Here is a 20,780-nt window from a genome sequence, read left to right as displayed (position 1 = left end):
GAGCCTGGAAGAGCCCTTGTGAGAAATAAAGGGGTGAAAGTACAGGAATAGTGCTTAGCACAGTGCTGGACGCAGAATGAAAGGACACTGGCTTTTTGATCTTCCCTTGATTATGTGGCTCCCAGCCTTCCTGGGGGAAAGGCAAGGGGATGGTTGGTGTGCAGACCTCCCTGATGCCCACGGTCACAGCAAACAGGGCCTGCTCTGGCTCGGGGGTCGGTGGCAGGGGAGGGTGGGGTTCTAGGCCAGGGGCCTGGCCCTCACAGGGAGCCCCAGGAAGTCGCCACCTGTTCCCAGTGGCTCAGAGCACGAGGCCTCCTTCACCGTCTTCCCTTCCAGGTGACCAACCGCGGTGAGGCGCACCTGGAGCTGAACGCCTTCCGCAGGAAGCACGACTGCGCGCTGGTCATCTCCGGAGACTCCCTGGAGGTGGGCGCCGGGACCCCCGGGAGCTGCCGTGGTGGCGGAGGGGGACCGTGGCCGACCCAGCCCCTCTCCCCCGTTGCTGCCAGGTGTGCCTCAAGTACTACGAGTACGAATTCATGGAGCTGGCCTGCCAGTGCCCGGCCGTGGTCTGCTGCCGCTGCGCACCCACGCAGAAGGCGCAGATCGTGCGTCTGCTCCAGGAGCGCACCGGGAGGCTGACCTGCGCAGTAGGTAGGCCCGCGGCCGCGCCCGCTCACCTGCGGGGGACAGGCCCGCTGCGCCTGCCCCGGGTGACCTTCAGGGGCGGGGCCCCACGGCTGCACGTGACCCTCCAGGGGACGCCTGGTGACCTTTGGGGGACGGGCCTGCGCTGGGTGACCTTCGGGGGCGGGGCCCCACAGCCGCGCGCTGCAGGTTCCCAGGCCCCTTGACCCAGGCCGTGACATTGATACCCCTTCCCGTCTTTGGCCCTGTTGCTGTCGCCATTATTTTCAAGTACTTTGCTCTGAGAAAGCGTCCAGAAGGACCTTCCTCCTCGGTTTGTGCCTTGTTGACTAGTGACACCAGTGCAGCAAAGCCCCGGGGGTGAAGAAGACTACCTGTGGAGAGGGGTCTGGCTCCAGTCTGCAGGCTTTCCCTAGCTGGGGATCCGCGGGGGTCTTGGTTTCCCCGTCGGGAGCCGGTCTCCTTATTGGTAGAATGGGAGAGGACCCGCGGTTCCCTGGAGAGGTGCCTGGGCGGATTCGAAAGGGCCGTAGCCTTTACGAGGTGCCTGCAGCCGTTGCAGTAAGCCGGGCAGCACCTGTCATCGCTGATGGTGATGATGATGGGACCCCCACCCCTCGGAGGCAGGCCCCGAGGGGCTGTAGACCCCCACGCGGCGTGGACACAGCCCCCTTGCTCAGTGAGTCAGCCAGGCCCCTCGACCAGTTGCCCTGTCCCTCTGACTGTCAGCTCCTCTGCCTGTAAAAGAAGCTGATTCCGCAGGCTGCTGGAGAGACTGAGTGGACAGAACAGAACAGAAACTTAGCCTGCGACGGGAGGCAGCAGTGGGCGAGTCTGGAAAGTGACCGGGAAAAGCGCGGTCCTGTTTCTCGCCTCTCCGTCCTTGCTGACCTTCCTGTCTGGTCTGTGCGCCCCGCAGGCGACGGCGGCAATGACGTCAGCATGATCCAGGAGTCGGACTGCGGCGTGGGCGTGGAGGGAAAGGTGAGCACGGATCGGGGGGTGTGCGCTGATTTCTGCCCCAGGGTCAGCGTTAGGGCATTAGGTGGTGGTCGTGAGGATGTCACAGGGGAGCCGCTCTGCTCCACCAGCTGGGGTTTCCCTTTCCCTCCGAGATGCAGCTTCGGTGCTTCTGGAAATTGTCGATTAGAATTACAGAGCATAAGGAACCACGTCTGGAAATTACCTAGTGTTACTACCGGGAAGTCGGAGATCGGTGTCCGGGTATCTTACAGACAAACGCTGAGTCTTTGCTTGCCCAGACCTAATCTTTTTTAGTGTCTTGCTGCATTCTTGGGGTGCAGCAAATGTACTCCAAATGCTTCCCTGGGAGTGTTGTTAGTAAAAGCGTTAGTTTCACACTGTGGGTCGTCTCTCAGGGATTATGGAAGAATGGAGCATGGTTTGCTCCTCCCTAAAATGCTGTGGCAGCTGCAGATTTTTAAAGGCTGTGTGTTACAGTCATCTTTCTTTTTCCTTCCCTGTCAACTGTGTGCCTTCCACTAATCGTTTGCCCTGCCCTCTGTCCTTTGTGACTTGAGATGACCATAGGCCACAAAGTTGAGCCCACGGTTGTTAGCTCTGAGTGTGGAGTGAGAGTGAGGAGGCCTTGAAGGAGGGCCAGAGATGCTCTCTATCATATATAGACAAAGTGCATATAGACATATATGTCATATATAGACATATATGCATTTTGTCATATATATTTCTTTATACATCTCTATACATTCATGCATCTGGATTTTCCAAAAAAGTTTTTTTCCTTTCCACCTTTTTCCCTTGGTTTTCTGGTTCTCATCCAGTTGACAGTTGCTTGAAGTTGCAGAGCTAAATGATCCTTGAAGAAGATGTTAGGTCTGAAATCTGTATGATTCCTTTAATGCAGGTTGTAAAAAGCACAGTTGAGGTTAATAGATGGAATTCTTTGCACGATGCTGTATAGTAGGAGAACATTTTCTCTTCTGTTAAAAGTTATAGTCTGCTTCCTTTGTTTTTTGGAGTATAAAAGTGACAAGCGCTCACAGTAAGAAAACCACAACAATGTAGAAATGGGTAAAGAGCATTTTTTTCTTTCAGTCAGCTGCATCAAACTAGTAACAGTGATTATTCTCCTAGAATTTTTGTCTATGTGTATACTACTTGTTATGGGGATGTATATAATTTATATGGACACACACATATATACATGGGATTCCCAGGTGGCTCAGTGGTAAAGAATCTGCCTGCCAAGCAGGAGATGCAGATTCGATCTCTGGGTCAGGAAGAGCCTCTGGAGGAGGAAATGGCAACCCACTCCAGTGTTTTTGCGTGGGAAATCCCATGGACAGAGGGGCCAGGTGGGCTACAGTCCACGGAGTCACAGAGTCAGACATGACTTAGCGACTAAACAGCCACCACCTATATACATACACCTTACGCACATGTATATGATTCTCATGTATAATTTAACATTTAAAACATTATACTATGTTTTTTAAAAATGAAACTTGCCTAAATCTGCCGTACCTTAGATTTCTTTATACATCAGAACATGTAGATACATCATTTTGTTTATTTCCTCGAACTTTCTATTTTGAAAAATGTAACTCCTTCAGAAAAGTCGAGCTAGGACAATGAGCACCTGTTTACTCTTTGCTTTGATTATTTACCAGTTATTTGCATTTGTCACATTCTCCTTCCCCTTCCCTCTCTCTCTCAATCAGCTGAAAGTAAGTTGCAGATATGTTACCCTCAGTGCTTCAGGGTGGATCTCTTAAGAAAGAGGGCATTTTTCTACATAAGCAAAATAGCATCGTCATCATGGTCTCATTTCTCCAGGGGTCCCAAAATGTTTAAGAAAGAAATCCCGGCAGCAGTGGAGGCTCACACACCACGTTTACTTGGGCCTTTCGCGTCTGTGTGCTCTCCTCTAATGGAGAGCCCTTCTCTCTGCCTGTTTTGTGGGAGAGGCGGTGTATTTCAGGACGTTGATTCTTGAGGCGTTCAGGCAATTGGAGCACAATCCCATGACGTCTGTGGGACGGGTGGGCTTGCTTATGGTCCTGTGTGTTTGGTGTAAGGGGCGCATAAGAGGAGTTTGTGCCTTCCTGTTCACCACCAGGAGGCCGTGATGTCCATCTGTCCCATTGATAGCATCTGTCACGTGCCTTTAAAGAATCCCATAATGTGGCTGCACTCTAAATTGTTTTCAGTTCTGTGAATGTGCAAAGCTGTGTTTGGGAATGTTCAATTTAGTACCATCAGGAGCATCGCCTGCCCCCCCGCCCCATACGCTTAACTCTTAAGGGAGCTGAGTGCTCACTGCCTGTCTTGGAATGATTCTTTGCTCCTGACTCCCATTATGGGTTGGGCCTAACCCCCAAGGCTTAATACTAGATCTGTTTGACCTCCCAATTATGACTATCTGTGCTTTAGAATGTTTTTTATTTAAATAAATTCCTCTTTTAAAATCAGATTTAGACTCAGACCACCAACTGTGTATAGCTGGAAACCAAAGAATTTCTTTATTGAAGTTCTTCAAAGATCTCCTTACCAGCCTCTTGCTTTTTCAATTAAAAAAAAAAACATGTGTTTGCCTTGACCTCCCGTGCCCCTGATGGCGCCTGATGTCGACGTCCGGTCCCAGGAGGGCAAGCAGGCTTCACTGGCCGCCGACTTCTCCATCACTCAGTTCCGGCACCTCGGCCGCCTGCTCATGGTGCACGGTCGCAACAGCTACAAGCGCTCGGCCGCCCTCAGCCAGTTCGTCATCCACAGGAGCCTCTGCATCAGCGCCATGCAGGTGGGTGTGCGGGCACGTGGGCGCGTGGGGGGCTGCTATGGAGAGTGCCTGAGAAGCAGCTTTGGAACGGTGACCCCGCCGGGCCAGTTCCAGCCCTCTTCTCCTGCACCACTCCCCCCGCAACTCCAAAAGAGCTCGGAGCGCCTGCCTGGAGCCCTCCTGTGTGGGGGCCAAGGCTGGGCTTGCTCTGCAGAGCGTCAACGGTGGGGCCTGGCCGGGGCACGAGATGGACAGTGGTGTAGGTGACTTGGGTTCGTGTATCGGGGTGAGTTGTCATCCTTAGTTTGCCAGAGAGAAGGACGCAGAGGTAAACGCTAAATGAATATTCCAGCACAGTTTCCCGCATGCAGAATCAAGGACCGACAGAGAGCAGCCACAGACAGACAGTGTGCCTTTTTTGAGAGCGTCCGGTACCCTGGGCAGCAGGTTAAGTGTTCACAAAGCAGGGGCACCTGCAGTCTTCACTGTAGTCTGTGCCCATTCTACAGATGGGGAAGCTGAGGCTCAGTGAGGGCGAGGAATTGGCACAGTATCCTTCAGGGATTTAGTCCACCCAGGCAGGGGGCCCTGGTGCCTGCCCTGTTACTCCAGGTCTCCCCTCTGCCTTCCATTCTGGGGGGCATGTGTTGCCTCCACCTAAGGGGTGCTCAGTGAGAGTGGGACAGCCCAGTGCACCTCAGCTCTGCCTCCAGCGCAGCCAGGCTGGGGGTCCAGCATGCTCAGCCCAGTTGTCCATCCTCTCGGGGAGTTGAAAGTGTTCATCGCACAGTCGTGTCTGACTCTTTGTGACGCCATGGACTGTAGCCCATCGGGCTCCTCTGTCCATTGGAATTCTCCAGGCTAGAACACTGTACTGGGTTGCCATTTCTTCCTTCAGGGGATCTTCCTGACCCAGGGGTCAGACCCAAAGAGTAACATCTTGCTTTTTCACAAAGGATTCCAGAATGTATGAGGTATCTTCCCATCTTCTGTCCCCCCAGCTCCTTCATAGTCTATCACTGGGCCGTGGCAGTGAAGTCGTGGTACGGAGGAGGCTCAAAGCAGGGAAAGAAAACATTTTGGGTGTTGAACACCTACTGGCTGATTTTCTTCCTTGGGCATTTAGGTGAAAAAGAGCCCCAGTTAAGTGGTGAGAACTTATGAATGGTTCATCTTGGATCCATATCCCCGGGTGTCTCTGAGACCTTGAGCAAGTCACGTTACCACTCTGGGCTTCAGTCTTTCCACCTGTCAAGGGGGCATCACTCTGTTCAAGGGTCTTGGCCCTAGCCCCGCAGAGAGGGCTACTTTGAGAAGCAGAGAGTTTTATTAAGGCATCAAGTGCTGAAGGCATCCTTACCTCATAAATAAAAGCAAAACAGGCTAATGTATAAAGCTAAGGTGAGGTTTTATCCTTTTACTTTTTTATTGTGGTAAAAGTCACATAATGTACAACGTCGTTTAAACCACACGTAAGTGTGCACTGCAGTGGCGTTGCGTACAGCGTTCGCAAGGCTGTGTGATTCTCACCATCGTCCATCTTCTGAATCTCTCACTTTTCTAAACTGAAACTCTGCCCATTAAACACCAACTCCCCATTCCTCCTCCCAGCCCTGGAATCTACCAGTGCACTTTATGACTCTCTGAATTTGACCATTCTAGGTTAAGGTGTTGTTTTAATGTGTGGGGAAGCTGTTTAATCATATGCGAAAGACACCCTGCCTTCAGGAGGATTCCCCCTCCACTGGCTCATCTGTGCATCTGCGGGGGTGGACTGGGGGCGGTCTGTTTTCAATATCTATTGCACTTATGAGTGAAGGAGCTTTAAAGTGATTTTCATCAACACGATTAAAATGCTAACAGATGCCGTGGTTCATCAGACCACATCTGTACTTTTATGTTATGTAAGCTCATCAGTTGGACTGGATAATGTCATGGTTTTAATCACTGGGAGATTAATCAACTCATTCTCAGGCAAACACACACAAGCTGGCCTGGATGAATTTACTTCTGTAATGCCCGTATGTTACTATAGACATGGATTCAGAAAAAAACAATTTTAGCGTGAGGAATTGTTTTTTGTGCTATCGAGGGAAAAAACAAACCAACCACTCCCTCATCCCCAGTAAAAAACCCCTTAACCCTGTCCACTGTGCCAAAAGTAACTGGCTGAGAGAGTCCCCTTAGAGTTGCGCCTTGACAGTGGCCTCTGAAATAGATGAAGATACGGCACGTTTATTTTCCACACTGCTGTTTCCAGGGTGAAGGTGTTATCGTCAGTCTGGCCCATTTAGAGGAAGAGGTTCCTGACTGATTTGCAAAACTGAACACCAGGATTCTTGACCTTTTTACAATCCTCCTTCCTGGGCAGCAGCCTGTGTGAAAAGTCATCTGTAAGGGGGCTTTCACCTTTCAGTTCCGAAGTCACAACCAGGGCAGGGCCAGGCTGCCCGTGACCATGGGCCTCGGCGCCACCTGCGTCCTGAGCTCTGTACGAAGCCAAGGCCCACAACAGGCGATGAGGGGGACAGGTCTCTGGTTCCATGCTCTTTCTAGCCACTAGGCTGGCCCAGCCTTTCCTTCCATTTGTTGTTCGGCCGCTCAGTCGTGTCTGACTCTTGCGACCTCATGGACTGCAGCATGCCAGGCTTCCTTATCCTTCACTATCTCCTAGAGCTTGCTCAAACTCATGTCCATCGAGTCGGTGATGACACTCAGCCATCTCATCCTCTGTCGTCCCCTTCTCTTCCTGCCCTCAATCTTTCCCGGCATCAGGATCTTCTCCAGTGAGTCATCTCTTCGCATCAGTACTGGAGCTTCAACGTCAGCATCAGTCCTTGCAGTGAATATTCAGGGTTGATCTCCTTTAGGATGGACTGGTTGGATCTCCTTGCTGTCCAAGGGTCTCTCAAGAGTCTTCTTCAGCACCACAGTTCAAAAGCATCGATTCTTTGGTGCTCAGCCTTCTTTATAGTCCAGTTCTCACATCTGTTGGAGAAGGCAACGGCACCCCACTCCAGTACTCTTGCCTGGAAAATCCCATGGACGGAGGAGCCTGGTAGGCTGCAGTCCATGGGGTCACGAAGAGTCGGACACGACTGAGCGACTTCACTTTCCCTTCTCACATCTGTACATGACCACTGGAAAAACCATAGCTTTGATTAGACAGACCTTTGTTGGCAAAGTGATGTCTCTGCTTTTTAATATGCTGTCTAGGTTGGTCATAGCTTTTCTTCTAAGGAGCAAGCGTCTCTTAATGTCATGGCTGCAGTCACTGTCCACAGTGATTTTCTTCCGTATTCAGGTTTTAAAATCCTTCAGGCAACAGCTGCCCCTGGCCTCCGGTAGGTTTTGTACTAATTAGCTTAGCAGTCGCTGCTTCTGTCGAGGTGAGTAGGTGTTCAGAGAAGGAAGTAACAGAGCGTCAAGCCTGGTTTCATCTCCCAGTCAATTTTTCACTGCTAACATTTTCCAAATCAGGCAGCAGGGGCTGGTAAATATCTCTATCGCTTTTGTCTGATTGCAGAAGTAGTAGGTTAGGGCTCGTCGTAGAAATTTCCAAGAAAAGTAGAATGTGTAATATGAGAAGGGAAGCCTTCTGGATCCCACCCTCCAGGGTAACTGGTACATATCCGTAGGGTGGAGGATATTTTTCTGTGTCTCTTTCCACGCATACGCCAGCTTGTTTATCGGTTGTACACCCAGAGAGGAGGTGATTTTGAGCCGCTGGGTGTGTGGGTTTTGGGGACAGAGCAGGGCTTGAATCCTGCAGGGCCACTTACCTGCTCACTTTCCCCTTCTATGATGTAGGCGGTATTAGGATGTGATCTCGTGGGTTGTTATGGAGACTCACCGAGATCAGATGCAAGGTATTCCCAGGTCTGGCTTGTGTGTAAGTTAATAAATGCTTACAGAGGAGCTGGGAGTGGACCCTGGAGCTAAGCCCTCTGACGTGACTCCTGGCTCTGTCCCTTACAAGCTCTGCTATGTTGGGCAAGTCACTGAAACTCTGCGCCTCACTCCCCTCATCTGTAGAGTGGGTACGATGATAGCAACACCTCCTTTGTAGGGTTGCTGTAGGAATTAAATAAGCGAATAGACTTAAAGCACGGTAACAGGCAGGTGTAAAGTAAGCGCTGTGTGAGTGTTGATGCTGTGTTGATAATACAGACACGGGCTTTGCTTACAGTTTTTGGTAACGTCCTTTTTTCTTCTTGGCACAGGCTGTGTTTTCCTCCGTGTTTTACTTTGCCTCCGTCCCCCTCTATCAAGGATTCCTCATCATTGGGTAAGAAAGTCCAGACAAAGTATTAATTTTTAATGAACCACCCCTAAACCACCACAGAAGAAGGAAGAAGCATTGTGTTAAAGACGCCTCGGTCCCCAAGTCAAGGCTGGTCTGGCAGTCTGGCTTAGAGCCTTCTTGAGTTAATATGATTTTGAACTGGTAAGCTCGTTACCAGAGTGCAGAGGTCGAGTCCAGTCTCTTTGTGGTCCCTCTGTACCTGATGACTGAACCGTGCTGGCCTGTGAGAGCCTGACGTTATCAGATAATCGGCAACCAGGCAAAGCTGAAGTCCCTGAGGGGTCTTAGGAAAAGCGGAGAGAGGGGATCTGGGAAGGACCCTCGTTGCCATGGCCGCCTGCAGCGAGCGCCTGCCGGTGAGTCTCTAAGGCAGCCAGAGTCTCGCTCCCGGGGGCACGTACCCTTGGGAGAGCTTGTGCCGTGCCCTGTGCTGTCCCTTGGACGGTTGCTGCCGTCACATCCACCCCTGTTCCTGACCTGGAATTTGTGACGTTCCTTTTGACCTTTGCAGAGGATGTGCTGGTCTCTGAGTTACCCAGGGAGGTGGAGTCTGGTTTCCCCCTGCCCCGGATAGATGCTGGTAGGGTGGCTGGTTACCAAGACAGGAGGCACAGAGGGGCCCGCTGCCCCCAGGGCCGTCTTACAAAGTACGTCTTCTGACGTTCAGCCTGAGAACCGGCACTGGGGTTCTGCCTGCTTCTAACTGGGAAAATGGCCTGCCCTTTGTCAGTTCCTGGAACTGTGGCAGAACCTGCCAGAACAGAACCAGGGCTTTAGGCTCCACGTGCCTCCCTGGGACCTGGTCCCCCTCCCCTCGGGTTTCATCTGCTCGCATCCCCCCGCCTGCGCGGCTCCGGCCACGTGGGCTGCCTCGCTGCCCTTTTCACAGGACAGACACACTTCCACCTCGGGGCCTCTGCCCTTGCCGCTGTGTCCGCCTGGGAGGCTCCTCCCTGGACACCGACACGGCCTCCCCTCTCCTCTTGTGGGCGTTTCCTCAACCGTCTCATCTCCCGTCCACCTTCTCTGGAGTCGCACCATCTCACCCCGTGTCTTGTTCCCTCCCCGCCCTCGTGTTTCCCTCCTCGGCACCCTACCTCCGGCACGCAGCACGGTTTGCTGAGTTTGGTTTTTGACTCCCAGCACGGGCGCTCCCTGAAGGCAGGCGGCTTTGTCTGCCTTGCATCTCGCATCTCCAGGGCTTCACACCGGCCCTGCGTCCCCCAGGCGCTGCGTGCACGGTTGTTCAGTGAAGCGGTGGAAGCTGGTCTCCAGCGGCGGGGGCGCCTGGCTGGCTCTCCGCTGAGGGGTCTTCTTTCTCACAGGTACTCCACCATCTACACCATGTTTCCCGTGTTTTCTCTGGTTCTGGACAAAGACGTCAAGTCGGAAGTGGCCATGCTGTACCCCGAGCTGTACAAAGACCTGCTCAAGGTCCCCGAGCGCCTGCCGGCTTCCTCCTCCAGCCCCGTTACCCCCTCTTCCCACCTTCCCTGCTGCTTTATTTAAATTAGAAATTAACGTGCATTTAATGCAGCCTGTTTGCCTTATATAGGCAAACGTTTTCTGCCTTAACCCACAAAGCTATTCTGTGGCTATGATCACGTCTTTATTTTTATGATACATTTCTTAGACCTTTTCTCACCCTGTCAGCAAAAGGTATAGTATAGACTCTACTCAGATTGTTCAAAGACCTCACCTTTCTGCTTCTTGTAACGTATTTCACATGGACACTCCAAGTCTGATGTGAACACACTTGAACTGATGGCTTGCTTGCTTTTGAGAGGAAGGCGTGGGGGCTTATCATTGTTCTTAAACTGTTGTATGCACACGTAAAGACTGTTAAACCGTAACACTGATAGGTCAATAGGAAACCAACCTCCTCACACCTTTTTACTCGCCCCAATAGTTCTGTCCTGCAGCTGCTCCTTGTACCCCTGGAAATGCTCTTATGTACCGTCTGGAAAAACCTGTGTGTTTGTAATTGCATTTTTTTGTCCTCAAGGAATTTTTAATAAGGAGCAGCTTTATTTTATGTAAAATCACTTCTCTTAAAAAAAATGTCATTTCTCTAATGTATTTGGACGTGTGTGAGCCACCGTTTCGATGAAAACAGGCAGATTGTCTTGTCTGGCTGGCGCAGGGGCGTCTGAAGGCGCCTGGCGCCCTGGCCGAGCCCTGCCTGCTGACCCACTCCGTCTCCTCCTCTCTCGCTCAGGGACGGCCGCTGTCTTACAAGACGTTCTTGATATGGGTGTTGATCAGCATCTATCAAGGTAAGGACGGGCGAAACCACCGGCTGTCTTGTGCTCTGGCCTTGGCCTGAGGGTCACATTTCCTGTGCTGTGTCTGTAGAACATGAAGAGAAACAGCTAGAATCTTGAGACAGCAGTCAGGAGCGTGGCATTGGGCCCCCGGAAGCCCCCTCTGCAAGTCCTGAGGACGCGGTCGTGGGGCCCAGAGTCACACGTGTGACGTGGCGCTGCCAGCTGAACTGAGGCAAAATCAGAGAAAGTGCTAGTCACTCAGTCGTGTCCCACTCTTTGTGACGCCGTGGACTGTAGCCCGCCAGGCTCCTCTGTCCATGGGATTTTCCAGGCAAGAATACTGGAGTGGGTTGCCATTCCCTTCTCCTGGGGATCTTCCCCACCCAGAGATCGAACCTGAGTCTCCTGCATTGCACGCAGGTTCTTTACCGCCTGAACCCCCAGGGAAGCCCAGAGAAAAACGTAACTAATACTAATCAGAGCTTGCTGGGGTGTTGGAGTCACTAACAAACAAATGCTTGCTTTCTGGGATGTCCTGATACGTTTTCTGAGGTCCAGCTCTAGTTTTTGAACAATGGATTTACTTCGGTGGGCTCCAGAGAGGGTCCCTCAGACTAGAGGCTTTGTAAGCTGATTTACTAGAATGTGGACAGGAAATCTCAGGCCCTCTTTGTGCATATTTTTTCTCACTCTGTTTAAAATTGCTCTTTACTGGTGTGTTTTGTGACGTAGCTGATGTATTTGTACAGTGGGCCTGCTTTCTATGTCTGTCTGCACAGGTACACATGGATAGTTCACAAATACATATTGTCCGTTAGGGATTCATGCTTAGTGATTTTTACTGATGAGGTGATGTGTAGGTAAGAAGTGTAGCGACCGTTGGATTTGTTGGGGGGGGGCTACCCTGTCACTAGAACAGTCTGAAGGGGTCTTCCGGATAGGTGTAGCAGAGTGACGTGTGTGTGTCTGGTTGAAGAAAGCAAAGCCAACGTGAAAGTTCACAGCAACAAGCAGTGGCGCTTTGCTGCACCCCCTCCACCCCCAGCTCTGTTGTGATAGACTCACCTGAGTTTCGGGGCTTCCGTCTCCTGGCCCTGCTTGTAACCAGTGACCTCACGTAGCTAGTGTGTGTGATCAACATGAGACATTGTCTATTCAGTTCCTGCACTTCTGGATGAAAAGGTGCTTATCTAGACTCTCCCCCACCTCCCTTTCTCTTCTCAGCACGGGTGCAGGATTTTTCGAGTGTCTCTTAGCTGCCTGTTTATTTTGTGCATGTTTTTCGGGGGTGGGTGGGAGGTAGAAGAGACAGAACATGTCATTTACCGTCATTTACCGTCATAACTCTTCTGAAGTGCCCAGCTCAGTAGCGTTCAGTGTATCTCCAGAACCTGCTCAGCTTTGAGAACGGAAACTGTGTATCCATCCAGCAGCAAGCGCGCCTTTCCCTTCCTCCCCGCAGCTCCTTGCTAGTCACTGTTCCCTGCTGTGTCCCTGTGAGCACGACCACTTCAGAGCCCTTCAGAGCCCCTGCTGTGTTCTTCAGTGGCTGGCCATGTCTGTCGTTTCAAATAAAATACAGAAACCTCTGTCTCTTGTTCCCCCCAATCAGATAGTTACCTCCTCCTCCTGCCTCTTCTCCTGTCTTTCCTGTCTATCTTTTCCTTTCCCTCCCGGAGATCAACTCTCAATTGTATATAAGTCAGAAGGCGTGTAGCAGAGCTAGGGACTTCCTGGCTGTCCAGCAGTTCAAACTCATGCTTCCATGTGATCCCTGGTTGGGCAACTAAGACCCCATATGCTGCCCAGCGTGGCCAAAAAATTTAAAAGGGAAAAAAAAGAACATAGGAGAACTAGGATCTGCTGCCTGTCTTTCAAACCTCCTGAAGGCTTCTCATCACCATCCTTGACCAAATGGTACCTTTCATGTCTAAATGCAGAGAAGCGAGGTCAGGTGTGGGTGAGCAGGCTGTGTCCTGGGGGAATAGGGGGGCATCAGCGCCCAGCAGCGGGGCTGCGGGCCCCTCCCCACGTGGAACCCCCTCCATGTGGACCCCTGCCCGCGGACCCCCTCCCCACACAGACCCCTCCTCACGCGGACCCCCCCGTGGACCCCCCTACGTGGAACCCCCTCCATGTGGACCCCCTCCCCACGCAGACCCCCTCCCCACGCGCACCCCCCCCATGCGGACCTCCCCCCACGCGGACCCCTCCCCATGCGGACCCCCCCCACGCAGACCCCCCCGGTGGACCCCCACGCGAACTCCCCCCGTGGACCCCCTCCCCACGTGGACCCCCCCCACGGACCCGCCCACGTGGACACCTCCCCCCGCCGCGGACCCCCCTCCCCACGCGGACCCCTCCCACGTGGACCCCCCGCAGGGAGCACCATCATGTACGGGGCGCTGCTGCTGTTCGAGTCGGAGTTCGTGCACATCGTGGCCATCTCCTTCACGTCGCTCATCCTCACGGAGCTGCTCATGGTGGCCCTGACCATCCAGAGCTGGCACTGGCTGATGACGGTGGCCGAGCTGCTCAGCCTGGCCTGCTACATCGCCTCCCTCGTGTTCCTGCACGAGTTCATTGGTAAGGGCCCTGCCCGCCCCCGGCCGGGGCACACACACAGCCTGCCCAGCAGGCCCAGGGGCCTCAGCTTGGGAGGGAGGCGGGCCCCTCGTGGGCTGGGCCCTGTGTCCAGCAGGCCTTTGCACTCAGCAGCCCTCCTTGTCTCACTGGCGTCCCGTGGAGCAAGGCACTGTTGATAGTCGGCCTCCTGGAACTGAGGCCGGTGGGCGTGATCTCAGTGCTGAGTGTGGTCTTTAAACCACGCCCCGTGCCCGCTTGCTTAGAAGGGGATTTGTTTAATGCGAGGACCTGTTGGGCTTTCTCCAGGGAGCTGGTTCACCGTGCTGGGCTCCGTGGAGCTGCGGAGCTGGTGAGCCAAGTCAGGCTTGCTGGAGAGTAAGGGATTGTCAGCAGGACGTAACACGGCTGTTGGCTTGAGAAGCTCTGCCTTATTGCAGAGGCATCTTCCATCCTGCCTCTTGTTTATCAGCAAACTGCTCCTTAAGAGTTTGATACAGCAGCATTCCCACGGAAGATGAAGTCTTAGAACAGCTTTACACTTGCTTGAAAAGCCTCCCTGAATGGGTTTTGTGAGCACCTACATGTGCATTTCAGCAGCTTGAGTCCGGGGAGTCACAGAGGCTTGCCAGACGAGCCTGCCCCCAGGAGCTTCAGTCATCGCTTTAGACGTGGACCTGCCCTAGGACTGGGCAAGCAGCCCATGGGTGGGGCCTTCGGCGTGGCACTTAGTAGGTGGTTACTCAGTGCCCCTGCATTTCCCCAGCTTCTGCTCAAGAGGCAGGGGAGATGCGCCCAGTTCTGCTGGTACTCACTAGCTGTCGCTCCTCTCGCAAAAAACCACCTAACCGCAGGGACGACTGTCCTGGAGCCAGGAGGGGATCTCACGCCAGCGCCCCCCTACCCCTGCCCCGCCCAAGGTCATGCTCGTCCTGACCAGGGGCCTCCACCGCCTTGTTCTGCCCTCAGACCTGGCTCCGGCTTCTGTGACTGTCGCCAAGATGAAGGCAAAAAGCCGCTCGGAAGTAGAACCATGTATTCGAGCCTCCCTTTCTGCCAGGTTTAGAGAGAAAAACCTCCAGCTGTCAGATTCCAAATCGAAAACACCTGGAAGGGCCCCCTCCCACCCCATGCCATAGTTTTCGTTTCCCAGTTGTTGAAAGTAGCATTTCACGGAAGATCCGGAAGCTGCAGAAGCAGGTCAGGGAGGAGGGGAGCGCAGCTGTCAGGCCGCCGGCCGGGCGCCCCCCCCCCCCCGCCCCCACCCACCGCTGTGCTCTGTCTCCCCGCAGACGTGTACTTCATCGCCACGCTGTCCTTCCTGTGGAAAGTGTCCGTCATCACCCTGGTCAGCTGTCTGCCCCTCTACGTCCTCAAGTACCTGCGACGACGGTTCTCGCCTCCCAGCTACTCGAAGCTCACGTCCTAGGCCGAGTGCGGGAGGGGACCCCGGGCTGCGCACACGCCTGGCGGGCAGAGTCCAAGCTGCTTCCTGTTGACCACCGCCCGGGGACTGTGCAGGCCCACCGCTGAGGCTCTGGGCTTCCGCAGAGCCCCGGCCTGGCACACGCGGGAGGCAGGCGCCCGAGGGCCCCCGCGGGCCTGTCTGAGCCCCTGGCAGTTCACGGAGGACTGAACGTGACTCTGAAACCCCGTGGCCCAGCCCAGAGGTTGGCGCGTGCGTCGCCGTGCAGGCTTCCTTACGACTTGAATTTCATTGTCCTGTGCTAAAAGTTTCTGTCCAGTTGAAAACCATAGAGGGTTTCTCGTTGTTTTAAACCATCCCAACGTGTGTGCACTTTTTACATCTTTCTGCCCTTTAAAAAACTGGTTTCAGAGAAGGAGAGAGCTCCTGGTGTTGGTTTTGGGGAAAAGATGGTGCTGTTTGGTTAAAAAAGTTAAGCAGACGGTAATCTTAGTTTTGAAACGCTAAATATCCTTTCTAAGGCAGCCTGGCTTGTCGAAACGGCGCTGGATTCCTGGAATTACAAAAAAGCCATGAGAAGGGGGTGAGAGAGGCACGTTATCCTTCCCCCAGCTCAGGGTCTACAGCCCCAGCGTTCACGTTAACGTCACCTACCACCTCGTAAAAGAATTTCAAAGGTGTTATCTTGCTTCGTTTGGACCTGGTAATAATTACAAACCCAGTGGCTATCTGAGGACACCCTGGGACTTTTTTCTTTTTCAGCAGGAAACATGCCACTGGGTGGCCCCTCCACGTGCCAACAGCGTGACAAGACACTCAGCTAATTCTTTAGACCACGTCACACGTGTGGCTCAGACCCTCCGAGTCCGAGGTGGAAAGGTCAAGGATGGGGGTCTTGACGTCCACAGGAGTCTGTTTCCGGTTCGGAGGAATTGCTGAGGACGCAGTGACAGAGGGGGCCATGTTTTAGCGTGTTGTGGGTCATCAGTGGCAGCTCTGAGTGAGGAGCTTGGGGCGGGGGGAGGCCTGGACTGCAGCTTTGCGGTCTGGGCTTGCTTGCACTGCCTCCGGATTTCAAGGGAAGCTTGCTCAAAGGCGGCCATGAGTGGGGATTCCTCTCCCCAACTCGGGTGGGGCCCTGTGCGACTGTTTCTTATAAAGCCATGGCTTCTTGTTTCAGAGGAACAAGAGACTTTGCAAGCCCTGGCCGTGGCCCGGCAAAGCTTTCTTGGGTTTTTGAGTCTCTCCCTCCAGAAGCCACATGTGTGTGCCAGAAGGGTTAGGTTGGCGGATCTGCAAGAGCTGATCATGCTTGAGATCTTAGATTTGTGATTAATTTTTTCTGACTGCATTCCCTGCAGCTCTTTGGCCTGGTTCTTCTTGTGCTTCAGAGGTGTAAGTTATGGCCACCTCCCCCACGGGTAAGCCCGCTTTTGGATTGCTGGGGACACCAGGTCCTTGCCTTTGGACCGCTTGATACACTGATGTATTTCCGTTGCCCTCTTAAAACTTTATAGAATGACAGTAAGTTGCAGGCGTTGCTAAACTGACTATGACATCACTTCTATTTTTGTTTTCAAGATTCTGCAGTTTTGCGAGATTTTTTCCCATTCTGTCCCAGCCATTTCTGCCCCACAGGAAATAAATGTTGCATTAAATGAATGGTTATTTAGGAAGAAGATCTTGCTCCAAAACTCTGAGGAAGAATGAGCCAGTCTGGCGTCTTTGCTGGGTGATTTTATGTGGTCTCAGAGGTGGGGCGGGAGGAAGGTGTGCTCAGTGCTCTTGCACCTGTCTGTCTGCCTGGAGGTCAGCCCTGTCGACCTGGGAGTCTGAAGGTCCTTCTCCCCTTTCTCAAGCCCTGACCTTGACCTTGTTCACAGACAGGTGATGGCTTCCACAGGAAGGTCTCCTGGAACCCTCAGTAGGAAATGTTTAGATTAACAGCGGAGATGGGGAATGAAGATGGTCTCTTTGGATTTTTCTTTACTTCCCAACTTTGATTGTGGTGCTTGAGTTGGCTAAACTCCTTACTGGCATCTGAGAGGGAGAAAGGGTCGCAGGGGAGTGGAAGAAGCCGTGCCCGGAAGTCACACGTGCTCCCTCGTGCTGTGCACAAACCCGCTCGTTCAGTCTCTCGACCACACCCCGGTGGAGGCAGCCAAGAGCTGAGGATCCAACGTGCTAGTGGAGACGAGACCGTGGCCACCTCAGAGAGCCACCCCGCCGGCAGGTAGCCTGTTCCCACCGCCCGCAGGAGTGCCGAGTGTCTAGGAAAACACACATCTGCTTCTCACATGCTGGAGACCCACAGGGTGGGAGCCACGAGTCAGCTGAGGGTACTGGATCCTGACCTGCACACAGCAGGCGTAATCCTATAGAGCCAGCGCGCACGGGCGCTTCCCGGCTTAGCCTCTCTGCGGGCAGAAGACAAGGACACAAGCAAAACCCCCCATTTTAGAGGAAGCTCCTGAGTCATAAACCTTGAGCATGAGACTCTGTTCACCGCCTGGGAAGGAATTGAGGACGCACCGCTGACAGCTTGGAGGTCCCCTCACCTTGGAACTCAGTGGCCCCAAGGCTCCCACAGCCAGTTTGATTGGAAGCCAGAGACCCCCTCCCCCCCCAGCACACAGGCACAGTGCTATTTAAATACTTTCCTTCCAAGTTTAAAAACAAGAATGACACGTCCTCCTGCCCGTCAACAATACTAGGTCTTTCTTTTGTAATTGATGGTGGTTCTTGTCTTTTTGGTGACGGGGTGCATGGAGGCAGCTGAGCCGTCCGATTGGTGTGTCTTTTCCCGCCTGTTCCCTCCTCCCTTTCTCTAGGGCAGTGACCGGACGAGCTTCTCTAGCTCGAGTGACTTCCTGTCTCCGCCTGTCTTGATGCCGTTTTGAGAGCCTGTGTGTGCTCGTGTGTGTTGCCAGTGGAGCCTGGTGAGGCTGGCCACACTGACTCGGGCTGCTTGGGGCAAAGGACATTTCCCCGAAGTGAAGAAGGGCACCCCGGGGAGCAGCTAGACTTTGGAGCCGGTCCATCTGTTCACAGCTGCCTGGAGCTGGGGGGCCAAGAGCTGAGATTCCTCCCACTTCATTGTATCCAGATCCCAGACTGACTTTCCTAGCAAAACCCTTTTTTGTAGCAGTGATGTTAAATACCAGCGTCTGCTTACCCTTTTCCCCGTATGGCTTCTGCTGAAAATTTAGACTATACTGACAGTACTTTTGAATGTATTTTGAGCTTTTGTGCTCACTGGGAATTGACACGATCATGCCTGTTTTTCTTTCTCCAGACCTTTGCTCTCATGCTTTGTTTCGTCTTTGCTAGGGTGGGGATGCAACGCTCTTGCGCGTTTATGGGGCAGCATTTTAAACCTCCGCCAACATTGCAAATGGGACCTAAATGTTCTTCTGCTCCATCCTTTTTAAGGCCAACACCCATCAGCCATTTTTATCTTTGACCTTTTTTGTGTGTGTGGAATGTGTGTGTGTGTGAGCGCATGATGTCACCTCAAGAGTTTCAAAGACGTACTTGGTTTTCACTGTGTTAAAATCCTGTCAGTCATGGTTTTCTTTTTCATTAAGAAATATGCAAGGAGCTTTGCAAAGGCAAGACTTTATTTCTCTCACCTTTTAACATAAAGCACTTTTTTTTTGTCGTTTATATATACTTCTTAGGAAATAGTTCCATGAATTATGTCCATTCTATCTTAGAAAAATGAGTGTATGTTATGCTTTTGTACAAAACCTGGAAGCACCTGAGCAGTGTGGCAGTACTTGGGGATTTGCAGTCTTCTCCAGCCAGCGCCTTGCTCCAGGGAATCTGGTCTTCTCTGTCACAGTGTGGCTGGGGGCACTGTCTGTTGGTGTTGCTGGGCAATGTCAGTGAATATTGTATTTGTTGGGGGGCAGCTGGGGGAGGGGGCATGGTATTTGCAAAAAAAAAACAACTGTGGCTCATTTATTACTTTGTTGCGATGGGTCTGTCTGTGAATTCCTCTAGGGCTCCTTGACTTCCTCATTAGTAGACTGTCTGTAATCCTCTCGGCAAATATTCACCAGGACAGCGTTTTTTTGATTAGAGAGAAGCTCTGGTACAGAACTTGAATTTAGCAGGAACTCCCAGATGATTTAAATTCTTGATGCCGTGATGACACACACGTGATCCTGCGTGATTCTGAACGGTTCTGTTTTGTCTGCCAGCGTGGCCCGTTGCTGTTGCCCAATAAAGCTTGTGTACTTTATGCCTTCGGGGATCATTTTAATTTGTGCAGAAACATGAAATTCTGGTGTCAGAATGAGAGCTTTTTATGATAATGCTCCTATTTTGTGTGTGTCTTGTGGTACATAAAAAGTAAAGAGCTTTTTCTCTGGGTGAAGAACTGTTTCAATTTCAGCAAAAACCCCCACAAATCCATGCATTATTTATTATTCTGTACTGTTGCCTATTCCAGACATGTTAGAACTTCAAAAAATGATCTCTATTAAAAAAGGCAAACATTTATTTTATGATTCATATTTTATTTATACCCACAGTCTTTGATTGTTTTGAGTATGTTTTATTGGGGGCTTCCCTGATGGCTCAGTGGTAAAGAATCCGCCTGCCAATGCCGAAGACACGGGTTCAATCCCTGAGTCAGGAAGATTCCCCCAGAGGAGAAAATGGCAACTCATTCCAGTATTCTTGCCCAGAAAATCCCATAGACAAGAGTAGCCTGGCGGGCTGCATACGGTCCGTGGAGTCACAAAGAATCAGACACAGCTGAGCAACTAAACACCAACCTTTTGTTAAGTGATCGAGGATTCAGGATCCCATGAAATAAGTCACTGAAGTTTTAGGGAAAAGAGGTTTTGAAGCTATTGTGTAGAATGCAGGGGGCATTGTGTTTCATTCAGCATGTTTGTCACCAGGGGCGATGTTGTCCTGCAGGGGACACGGGCAATGTCTGAAGTCATTTTTGGTTGTCACAGCTTGTGGGGTGTGCTCTGCTGGGATCCAGTGAGGACCGTGCAGGGATGCCGCAGGTCACCCTACATGTCACCGGGCAAGCCCACCCACCACAGAGGATCACCCAACCCAGCATCCGAAGCGGCTGAGAAACCCACCCGCAACCTGCACGCGTCAGTTTTGCCCTTTGTAGGAGCCTTCATTTCCAGAGGAGCCCAGCAGTAAAACTCCTTGTCTCAAGAAGCCAGTTAGCATCCAGCGGGCCAAATGTGTTAATTAGCAGCTCTTCGCAGTGCAGGCTGCTGGTGTCCTCTCGCTGGCTGTCAGCTGAAAGGGCCGTTCTCGGTTTACGGATTAGAGATGGGATTTTACATTAGCTGTGCCCGCGTCACCAGCGGCTCCCTGGGCCCATGTGGGACGCATGCGCTCCAGGGCAGAGGGACGGTACTTTTCCTAACCGCATGCGGTCGATGTAAAGGCTTCAGACCACATTTGCCTGCTGTGAAATTCCACGACCGTGCAGGCACTGCTCCCGCCGCGCCGCTAGGGGGCACCTGAGGATCAAAAGACCTTTCTATTTCCTGTTTTCACCAGCCTGCCGGGCCCTCCATACCCGACTGTTCTGTTTAAAGATGCTGCTTTCATAGCTTCAGAATTTTATTTCATGGCCAACGGCTCCGTTAAAAACAGACATTTCTTTTTATGTTGTTGACCGGACTGTTTTGCTGGACTTAGCTTGAAAAAAAAAAAACAAAAAACAGCAAGATGGGAGCAGGGTGAGATGAATATTTATTTGATCTCGGATATTTGCATTTTTGAATAATTGGCAACTGAGAA

The 20,780-nt window shown here is 52.3% G+C and overlaps 1 protein-coding gene across 6 annotated transcripts in view; it reads left to right on the top strand.

The window, feature by feature from the left end:
• The window catches only part of ATP9A (ATPase phospholipid transporting 9A (putative)), a 130,151-nt gene extending 110,912 nt beyond the window's left edge, over nucleotides 1-19,239 (top strand). For 4 of the 6 annotated variants that reach the window (XM_069547053.1, XM_069547051.1, XM_069547057.1 and 1 more), the window contains exons 20-28: nucleotides 340-429; nucleotides 513-657; nucleotides 1,571-1,635; nucleotides 4,277-4,432; nucleotides 8,635-8,699; nucleotides 10,043-10,151; nucleotides 10,936-10,993; nucleotides 13,367-13,570; nucleotides 14,860-19,239. In XM_069547053.1, the coding sequence (XP_069403154.1) occupies nucleotides 340-429; nucleotides 513-657; nucleotides 1,571-1,635; nucleotides 4,277-4,432; nucleotides 8,635-8,699; nucleotides 10,043-10,151; nucleotides 10,936-10,993; nucleotides 13,367-13,570; nucleotides 14,860-14,996 (1,029 nt within the window). In that variant the 3' untranslated portion in view covers nucleotides 14,997-19,239. Of the gene's footprint in view, nucleotides 1-339; nucleotides 430-512; nucleotides 658-1,570; nucleotides 1,636-4,276; nucleotides 4,433-8,634; nucleotides 8,700-10,042; nucleotides 10,152-10,935; nucleotides 10,994-12,446; nucleotides 12,576-13,366; nucleotides 13,571-14,859 lie in introns of those variants that run through there. The other 2 variants (XM_069547055.1, XM_069547056.1) reach the window with 2 other exon arrangements.
• The last annotated feature ends 1,541 nt before the right edge of the window (nucleotides 19,240-20,780 follow it).

The sequence above is a fragment of the Ovis canadensis genome, chromosome 13 (genome assembly GCF_042477335.2).
Source record: "Ovis canadensis isolate MfBH-ARS-UI-01 breed Bighorn chromosome 13, ARS-UI_OviCan_v2, whole genome shotgun sequence".
In the NCBI taxonomy this organism is placed as follows: Eukaryota; Metazoa; Chordata; class Mammalia; order Artiodactyla; family Bovidae; genus Ovis; species Ovis canadensis.
Note: the sequence above shows the minus strand (reverse complement) of the source record. Positions and strands in the feature narration are given on the sequence as shown.